The sequence below is a fragment of the Panthera onca genome, chromosome B4 (genome assembly GCF_046562875.1).
Source record: "Panthera onca isolate mPanOnc1 chromosome B4, mPanOnc1 haplotype 2, whole genome shotgun sequence".
NCBI classification, from domain to species: domain Eukaryota; kingdom Metazoa; phylum Chordata; class Mammalia; order Carnivora; family Felidae; genus Panthera; species Panthera onca.
The window spans coordinates 95262472-95273395 of NC_138345.1; the positions used below are offsets into that span (position 1 = coordinate 95262472).

Here is a 10924-nt window from a genome sequence, read left to right on the forward strand (position 1 = left end):
CTTAACCGACTGCGCCACCCAGGCGCCCCCATGGGTATCTTCTAAACCTAGTAAGTAAGCCAAACACCCAATACAACTGCCGCAAATTCTAATTTCAAATAGCTCTAAATGTAGGGGAAAGAAATCACATTCCTTTCTGACATAAGTAGGGTCTGGGTGAACGTGCTTCGGGTTGTCTTTGCTGCATGAAAGCACACAATCACTAAAATTTACATGACTTCAAAATAGGTAGAGAGATGTTCAGCATTTGATTAGCACCCGAATGTTTCTGAATCACAAAACAGATGCAAATTCAGGGATGTTTTTATCGCTTTGTGTCAAAAGTACAACTGCCATGGCAGTAACACCTGCAGACCTGAACATACGTTTGCAGGGCCCCCCCCGCCCGGGGGGGCAAGGACACAAATCACAGACGGTCCACAGACCACAGGTCTCTATATTGAGAAGTTAGAATTCACAGTAATAAACATATAGAAAATGTTTCCTAGCTTCAACCTTGACAAGTGTGCCCACGTAATGACCTGGAAGATGAGGTTTGATTTAGAATTCTCTGACTCCTCAGAATCTGCTACCAGAAGCTGGTGGCCTGGGGAGAGCCAGCCCCGCCCAGGCCCTCACTTCCGGTTCTGTCCTGAATGAACTCTGAGGGACATGATAGCAATGAGTGTGGATACCTCAGTGCAAGCCAGCTCTGTTACAACCTGCTCCCCTTCTGCCAAACAGCCCCCCCTTGATCGCTTCAGGAGAAGGGCCTGTGCAGACTCTGGAAACAGGTTTGGAGCCATTTGGGAAGGGAAAGTTGGGGTCCCAAATCCCCAAAGTGGAGCCCAGGCTCAGAGTGAGCATAGTTCTGTAGCCCCACAGATCCCTTGCCCCATGAGGTGAGAAGAGGACCAGAGTAGGGCTAAAATAATATTTAAGTTTTAAAAGCCAATTAGGTATAAAATGTTACCATACCAGATTCTAATACTTAAAATGAAAAAGCAATATAATGGTTGGAATTGAGGAAAATTGCATTAATTGAACTATTATTGCATGACAGTCCTTGGTTATAGGCTTTCAGAAAGTATCTTATTTAATCTTCACAATTAACTCTGCTGGATAAAATTATCATCCTCATTTTACAAATACAGAGACTGGGGCACAGAAAAGTCAAGGGACATGTTCCAGGCCACAGAGCAATATAGAGTGAATTCAGGATTTGTATCTCAAGTCGGCTTACAAAAATATGCTCTTTCCATTCCCCTAATTTGTAATAGAAGAATTTCTGCCTTCATCATAATTCTTGCCATCTTATTTCCTCCTCTGTTTCAAACTCCAACATTGGAATTGATTTATCACTACACAGAGTACTTTCATATTTTTGTCTCATAAAAATGTCTATACAACATTGGTCGAAATGTCCGTTTCTTGGACATTTCTTTTGCGTTGTTCTGAGTTCTTTCCTATGCATTAACTCAATCAATGACTTTCCCAGCAACGCCATGAAGTAGATACTACTATGATCCCCAGTTTTAAAGATGAAGAACTTTAAAGCACAGAGAAATTAACTAATTTCCCCTAGGTCACACAGCTAGTGATGAAGGAGCTGAGGTTCAGTCTGGACTCTCAACCACTGGGCTTCCATGTTGTAATTCTACACTGGGCTTCTGTCATTGTTGTAATTCTACACTGATGGCACAGTGTCAGAAAGCCACTGTATATAAAAAGTTCACACATTCTAGCCACAGTCAAGTCTTTATCATGGGAGATTTCAACAACTGACAGGATGTAATATAATTGGGCCTGATTGTTTGTTTGTTTGTTTGTTTCTTTCTTTCTTTCTTTCTTTCTTTCTTTCTTTCTTTGGGAGAGAGAGAGAACACAGGAGTGAGGGAGAGAGGCATAGACAGGAGACAGAGAGTAGTAAGCAGGCTCCACACTCAGCACAGAGTCCAACTTGGGGCTCAATCCCACGACCCTGAGATCATGACCTGAGCTGAAATCAAGAGTCAGAAGCTCAAGTAACTGAGCCACCCAGGGGCCCCTGGGCCTGATTTTTTAAGGTTCCCCTATCTCAGTTATGTCTGCCTTAACTCTCTTCATTGCTCTCAGCACAGCCAGCCAAGAGACCCAGGCACCACATAAAATACAATGAGGAATATCAAAATTCTGGTTCCTGGACTCTCTCCAAGTTCTGACTTCCTTCTGCTCTCTTCACACTGCTTCACGCACTGGCTTCCTGCAGTTGCTGATACATTTGGTTTTTACAACCTGGCTTCTCCTTCTCCCCTTACCTCATTTGGGATTGGTAATGTGGCTTCACTCTGCTTCCCTGCACACAGGGCTGGTGTCTCTATAGCTCTCTACTTCTGGCAGGAGTTCCACTGCATCCCTGGGCTAACGGCTGTGTCCCGTGTTTTTCTGGACAACTACCATATCCGAGCATCCACCATATGCCCCAGCATCTACCATATTCCCTCTCAGATATCTGAGAGGAGCACAAGAAAATTGGGGCGTCTCATCTGTTTACACACAAGACTTGGAGAAATAGACTTTGAACCTGGAATTTATCCATTCTCTACGGCACCTTCCATTCACTGTAACTTACATCAAATGTTAGCATCAGTGATTAAGAATGATTTCTGCTTCCACGTGTTCTTCTTCAAATGCTAATTCTGACAAATGAAAATTGCTGCCTATTTATGTGACATATCTCAAGTTCTCTCACAAAAGAAACTGGTATGTTTAGCTTACACGACCATATGCATATCTCAGAGATATTTCAACATCTGGCCCTACTTTGCAAAAGCTTAGTTTTGCAAGTTATACCAGAAAGAATGCATTTGAAAACATAAAGCCATGGATATCTTTAAGAAAACCACATCAGTGGGACCATTAAAATTTTTACTTAAGTAAACATTAGGAATGTGACAAATCGCTAATTTCCTATGAAGAGTCATAAAATCCTAACTGAGAACTTTGGGCTGGGGGATAGAGGGGAGAATAGAAATAGCAGTGATTCCCTAACCTCAGAGACTCCTGCTGTCTAGATTTTGAATGAGAATATTGATGTCACCTGTTGGCTGAGAAGTTATCATTGGTCTTTACCACCATTGTTCTCACTCAAAGACTACATTTCAAGATATGTCATATAGAGATTGTAGGTCTTACCAATATGTTGATGGAAAGAACAAGGCCTTTTACCCCAGCGACATTAGAAATGTCTAACTGAAATATAATGCATCAGAAAGACTTTGTATTCATTATCAGAAAACAAAGAGACAATAGCAACCATAAAATAATCAGAGCTCCCCAGGAAAGCAGTGACAATATCTAGGTTCAGCATGGTACAGATCTCTAATCTTACATATATAATCCTAAACGTATAGCATGCCCCTTTCCTAATGTGCCTTTATCATTTCAGTTTAAAATTCAGATCTATTTCAAATTCCCAATTAGCTATTTAATGAAACATTGACCTCTGATGTATTCATAATAGCAACCGGCAATTTATATGCTATTTTTATGCAACAAATATATTTTGACGATTTCATGATTTGAAGATTTCCACCAGTTTAGGCACTTTAGAACATCTTATTAAGGAACATCTTATTAAAATAGGAACCATGCATTTATTAGCATTTTCACATTTTGGTTGTTTAAATGGCCCATGTACATTGTGTACCATAAAAAGACAATGGTCATAGTTTCTTAAAAACAAATATGAGGACTTCTTGAAGAAAAAACTGATTCCAGGTATATTGCAGGAACCAGTGAAGTAAGCCTGGAACATCTTGTCATACCAAATGGGGAAGAAGTTATGTTGTTGAGATCATGTCAAAAGGTCTCACTGAAAATACTCCCCAGTGGTCAAAGGTAAAACAAATTGGACATCAACAAAGATAAGAATGGTGATAGAGTTTAAATCTACTATATCATAAGGCTACTTACAGAAATACTTGCTTATTACTGTTGTATGATCCTGCAAATTAACTCATCATTTTGTTAAGTGAAGAGTAAGAAGCCTTTATGCTGCCTTTTTTTTTTTAATAAAAACTGGATACTACTGGTAACCAATCAGTAAATGCCAAGTTTCTCTTTATTGAAAATATTCCAGCTAATAAATGAAGAAAAGGTGATAGACATAGAGTATCACCAGTTTGTATATGTGCTGCCGAAGCGAGCACAGAGTATCTCCAGTTTGGAACTCTTAATGGACTGATTCTTAGGTTCTCCAGCATCAGTGGCAACTAACATCACAAAATGTGACATGGTCAGAGAGTGTGTGAAGAAAGAACACAATGTCACTTATAAAGTAGTTGTGCTCCTACCCAAATAGCAACCTGAATCTTTTCAAGGTGACAAATGCCATCACTAGATTGGAGATAATACGGAGGACAGGGGAACATGATAAACTATACCATGGATATGTAAATAGCAAACTCCAGCCTGTGGGTAATGTGATAACACAAACAATGACACCAATTCATAAAATTTCAAGGTGGGGAGAAAGAGATGAAGACAGAAGGGGAACCTAAAGATGAAAATGGACGTAAAGGATATATCAACCAATCACAATGTCTGAACCTTATTTAGATTCTGATTCAAAGAGGAATATGTATGAAGCAATTAAAAATTTAAACCCTAGGTGGATATTTGATAATCGGTTAAGAAATTCTTATTAAATTTTAACATTGTGGTTATATTTTTTAAAGAATTATTTCTCTTTTAGAGATATATATTAAAATATTTATAGGTGAAATATCTAGGATTTGCTTCAATTTACATAGGGTGGAGAAAGTGGATGAGAGCACCCGGAAGGATTGCCATGATGTCCTGGCTGTTGGGGCTGGGTGATGGGTTGATTATCCTTTTCTGTTCTGTGAATGTTCAAAATTCTCCGTAACAAAAAGCTACAAACAAAGCCAATCAAAAGTACAGAGACATTCCTTTGTTTATCTTCTACTCTCAAGCTTTAACCAATTTTAAATATTTCAAGGGAAGAAATTAATCTGGAGTAACTTTAAAAAACTGTATATATTCATGACCTACATTTAATATTTGCAAAAGCAGCCCATTTTTCCTAGGGAAAAGAGGAAGTAAAAGACAAATTTTCTTCTTTATTTTATTTTATTTTATTTATTTATATCCTCATTTGCTTACTTCATCAATATTTCATCTGTAGTCATTAGGGCTACTGACATTGAATGAAAGAAATTTTGGACAATAAGACTGTATTCCTGCAATTAAGATTAATTAGGTACATCATCATTTTAATTGGACAGAAATTTACTAACATAGATACCAGCTGCCTGTTTACCAAAGGTAACCAGGTAAAAAACAAAACCAGAATTCTCTCCTGCTTACACCGTATAAGCCATTTTTAAATTCAGTATACAAAATGACTTTTTCATTTAAGAACTTTGGGCTATTTTTAATGATTTACTTCTGAACAATCTTTAACTGTACCATATATACTAAAAGTGATAATGGCAATTTTCCAACATCCCAGCCTGCCTTTTACCTTTTGCCTTCCAGATCTTTTTTTTCCATTTTTTAACATTTGATGCTACTTACCAACTTATTTGCTGTCTTATGTCAATAAGCTTTCAAAAAAAAAAACCACCTAAGAACCTGCTAAAATACCAACGCTGTTGGTTAAAAGGTGGGGCGATGACACATCAAAATCAAAATACTGACTTTCAGTGGTTGATATAAACCTAGTAAGTTTAATTTTTATTTTTTCCATGATGAAAGTTTAATTTTTCCTTGATTAAACAATTTTATTGTTTCCCTCTCAAGTTATTTTATGACTCACTGTTTCTTCTCTGGGTCTCTGAAAACGATCCCTTCCTCATGTCTATCATCTGACAACCCACCACTCACCTGTTTCAGACCCAGATGTAAAGATTAGAATTCAGGGGCTGGGTTCTGGTGGAATCAAACCAAATTTTTCCCACAAGGTCCTTAAAACTAGGGAGGCCTATATGATATACAACTAAGAATAGTTGTCCTTTAATTAAAGGGTATTTTTTCTTCTGTGATTGTTTTGCAACAATATCAAAACATTTATGAAATGTTTACCCTCGCAGATCCTGAAGTCTACTTTCTTGAGTCACTGGCTCATTTTCAATTACTGAAATAACCAAAGAAAGAACAAACAAATCCAAACAAGTAAATGGAAGATACATTTTCTTCCTCCTCCTATTTCTCTAGTGCAGAGTCTGTTCTTATTTGTGCTATTGATATCAAGATCCCCTTTCTTGCATAAAATTGATAATTAGAAAAAAAAGAAAACACTTACCCAGAACAAGAAGTTGAAGATAAACATAGAATATTTTAAACAGCCACTCACACCTGCCATGTCGAAGAAAGATCAGGAATCCAGATGCTGCAAATGTATCTGTTGGTTATAGGATTGTCCTGCAATATGCTCAGGAGTAATCTGCCTGCAGAGATTTCTGTGCCCACGGCTTCCGAGCAGAAATAGAAAGCAAAGGAGGGGTGGAGGGGAATAATCCAGTTATTAAAGTGGATAAAAAATTAACCCACACATTTAAATATCACAAAGGCTATCTCTAGGCGAGTATGTTCTTTTGCTTGTCATGGCTCCTGGGGCACTGGGCCAGGATATTTATGATCCTTTCTCCAAAACTGCCTCCTCTAAAGTAAACAGATATCAAGTTAAGGAGTGGCGCTGGGTCGGGGAGAGAGTGGCACAGCGATACTTGGTTGTTGGATTTCAGAACACACAACTTCCCTGCTCTCTATTTCCACTTTAGAGAAGTAAGACTGGTTTTGCTTAGAGATAAAGGGGCATTGTGTCTCAACTCGTTTTTGCATTGTATTTTCTCAACAATGCACAATTTTTCCAGGTGCAATAAAATACATTGAGAAATCTGCAAAATCTGAAGGCTTACACGTAGCCACCTTTCATTCTTAACCCCAGAATAGTGGGAACAACCATTCCAGGTACCACCTTGCAAAGCCTCTAAACTAAACTCAAAACAAGTCCACGGAGCTGCTATGAATGACTCATAGAGGAAGTGAGGAAGAAGAGATTGCCCTGCCTATGATAAGACCATCCGGTTTTTATCTTTATTTCTTACAGTGGAAAAGAAAAAAAATTCAGGAGTCATTCTCTGACTGCCCCATTATGTTCATTTTATAATGTGTAGCTATTTTGATAGTTCAGTTTACTGTTAAGGCAGGCACTGTACTTCCCATTCTCTGATAAGTTATACCTAGCAACAGCTCCTCTCCACCAACCCAGTTTCTGGATTCCGGGTCCTCTCGGACAAAAAAAAAAAAAAAAAATTCAAAATGTGAAGGTGGTCATAGTTCAGCGACCATAGATGGTACAGTTTGTTTCTAGTGCTAATAGAAGGCAGCTGCTGCAGGTAAAGGCAAAATTCTCTGACCTAATCAGGGAGGTGTGGACTGCTTTTGTATAAACAATTTGGGTCATGCTAATTTTCACATCCTGCATCTAAAAGGGAGTCCTTTTCCCCCTAGAAGAAAGAACCCCATACTTCAAAATGCTGTTGGGGAAAATACCTCTTTAAATCTTTGTTAAGTTCTGTACAATAAGCAAGTGTGGGCTTGTAAAAAAAAATGGATTAGTTAGAATATTTTTCTACTTTTCATGAACATACAAAGATGCTTTTGAAACAATTCCACTCCCTGACTATAAACAAAATGTATTTTTAATGTATGAGCACCAATAATGTTTAGTGCTAAGGCCAAATTTAGGATTAGTTCAAAAAGAATGGCTTAATATTTAAATAATCATTAAAATTGTTGGTGTTCTATGCTATTTCTTCTAGAAAATGGAAATAATTTCACTCCTACTTCTACTGAGATAATAGTGCATATAGGATTATCCATCGCTGAAAGAAGAAAGAGTTTTTGATTGAACTGAAAAACCAAATGGATTTGAAGTCCTACAAATGATTATCATTTAGAGGTAAAATCAAAAGAAATATATAGATAAAAATGCTGTTTTGTTGACAAGAACGTATTGAGTACTTATCAAATTTCAGTTTGGAATATACTTTTTTAAATCTGCTTGTAAAGAATATAATCCTTAGTTAAATCACTGTGGAACCCTGAAACATAAAAATCAATGGATGTGTTTTACAGAAAAATTACTCTTTGTAAAAGAATCCCCAGTCCAATTCAAAATCTGTATGAAGGAGTTCATTCTTCTGAATTCCTATCCTGGTAAATGTTATGATCACATAAAACTTGCCCAAGCTAAATATTGTGGAATCCCTTTGTGGTCCTCTTTTTTTCTTGCCTGGTATCCAGTCACTTCCCACAGTTCGCTGAGCCCCTCAATTTCCGTCAAATCTGGTTCCCCCATCTCTCCTTTAGCTACTGTCATTATTCAACCTGTTATCATCTCATACGTGGGCCATTCCACTAGAATCTTAGTTTTCCTGCCAGTCTCTTCCCCCTCTTGTCTGCCTTAACACTCCAGAATTTTCTCTCTTTCCCTTCCCATAATTCTTTTCATGAATACTTATTGACTATAAGTCAATATGTAATTCTCCTGGTTAAAAACCAGTCTAAAGGGCTCCTGGGTGGTTCAGTCAGTTGAGCACCCAACTTTGGCTCAGGTCATAATCTCACTGTGTGGGTTCAAGCCCCATGTCCGGCTTTGTGCTGACAGCTCAGAGCCTGGAACCTGCTCCAGATTCTGCGTCTCCCTCTATCTCTGCCCCTCCCCCACTCACACTGTGTGTGTGTGTGTGTGTGTGTGTGTGTGTGTGTGTACATGTGCACACACCAGCGTGTCTCTCTCTCTCTCTCTCTCTCTCTCTGTCTCTCTCAAAAATAAATAAACATTAAAAAAAAACATTCTAAGGATGGCTTCCTGTCACAGGAAAAATTTCAGATTTCTTAGAATGGCACTGATAGCACAGGGCAAGCTGTCCTCTACCCACCTCCCAGAGAAAAGATTATATTCTATTTTATGTTATATATTTTCCCATCATCACTGTCACTATGTACTGTATTGTTTTTTAATAGCATTGTAAATATTAATTTCCTCAAAGGCTAATAGCACTAGCGAGAGAAATGATGTTGAAGTTTCTCTTCCTTATGACTACTTAGGTGTGGGTATGTAAGTGCATGAAGACATGAGGTCATGCATTCTAAATAATTAGAGTGAAGAGAAAGTTCTGATGCTCTTTAGCATTTCTCATTTTGAAAAAAAAAAAAACTTTTTCCTACTTTTGGAAAATAAAGGTTGCTCACTTACAGGTTTTATGATCCCTTTCACAGGAGCAGAGGCCTGGCTCTTGTCCTCTAGGCCAATTCCAACATTCCCAAGACCAACATTTTTCTTCTGTTTTCATTTGAACATAATACTCTATGCTTCCTATCCTGTGTGCTTATGGAGCCTAGCTCATAAAAACCTCTTGCATATTCCCACTGGGGATGGGAAGCATCTGGTATGAGAATGATCTGTCTCCTTCCATTGCAGGAAATTTTGAAACAACAATATTTGTGGTGTTAATTCCAGCTCAAAAATAAATGACTTAAAATTGTCTTTGTAAAGTACCAAAATGGTGTTCATGAACAATGGAGAGCCAATGAATATTCTTCCTCTTTTACAGATATTTTTACTCTAAAATTGTCATGATTTGTACCTAGACATAAAGTCACTAACCACATTGGTTACAAAAGGAAAAATATGAAAACGTGCATAAGAAAATAGACCTTAGATCACCAAAATCCATTTTTAAGTGTTTATTAGTGAAGATAGAGGCAAAATAGTACAGTCATTACAAATGCAGTTTTGACCATGATGGATTAGAGATGCCCATGAATTCTTATTAGATCTCACTATAGTGTTTATACTCTCTTCACGCTTTGCAGTAAGATGAGAAAGGGCCCAGTTGCTCGTTGGGGTCCAGGGTCGGGTCCTTGGCTTGACAGCCCCCGAAGTTCAGCTTTGCCAACCTTTCCTGAAGTGATCTGCTTCTTAGGACAGATTCACTTTCAATGATCTCACAGGAGCCAGAATGTCAATTTCTTAGTTTATGGTGAGAAATGTACCCATTAAGCCATCCAGCATAAGACAGTGGCTGACCGGAAAAACCACTCCCTGTCAGAAAGCAGCACGGAAGCCAGAGCATACACACGTGGTCTCTTGGAGGGGAAATTCAGTAAAGGAGTCGGTGGATGCATTGCTAAGATGAGTCTAGCACCATCTCAGGGATCTCACAGCCAAACCCACCAAATGACACCCTCAGCAGAGGCAGCAGCCTCTCCATGAACATTGCTGTGACAAACCACAAATTCCTTCTCCTCCAGATTGCCTTCTCCGTCCTCTGTTCAGTCCATGCCCTCTCTGTGATCACAGTCTATCCCCAGGCAAGAGGACGTGAACATTGGGTATCCATTTACTTGACCATAATTACAATTCAGTCCTCCTTCCAAGATCACATTTTAATTGCATTTTACATATTTTTAAAATTCTTCACTTAAAAAATGATTGCTCTCTTGGTCCAGTCCTATAGATTTTACTAGTTGGTCTCTCCGAGGTCAATCCTATTTTCCTTCTCTCCAAATCAGGATGTGTGCCCACATACAGACTAGAATACTTAACAGGAGAATGAAGAATACAAAACAGAGCTCTGTCATCTCCAGCCCAGGATCATTGGATACTCCATTTTCGTGCTGAATCTGCCTGGCTGTTTGCTTTTTAAGTTTAAAGTGTAAATGCCAACCTGCTTTTCTCTGAGTTCTCTCTGAATCAGTCCTTTGTTTGGTCAGTTCACAAGGTACACATTAGCTGCCAGGCATGATTAGGCTCTGAGGTAACAGTGATTAAGAGGTAGGGAAATGAGCAGAGGCCACCAACACAGAATTTAAAAAAGAAAAAGAAAAAATAGGAGGGCGGGGATGTTTCATGCTTATATCAGACACCAGT

General features: G+C 38.5%; 1 protein-coding gene across 1 annotated transcript in view; it reads right to left on the minus strand.

Annotated features, from left to right (window-relative positions):
- Positions 1-6672, minus strand: part of TSPAN8 (tetraspanin 8) — a 31792-nt gene extending 25120 nt beyond the window's left edge. The window contains exon 1 of the mRNA XM_060656974.3: positions 6287-6672. Within this exon, the coding sequence (XP_060512957.1) occupies positions 6287-6346 (60 nt within the window). The 5' untranslated portion in view covers positions 6347-6672. The remainder of the gene's footprint in view (positions 1-6286) is intronic.
- Between the last annotated feature and the right edge of the window lie 4252 nt (positions 6673-10924).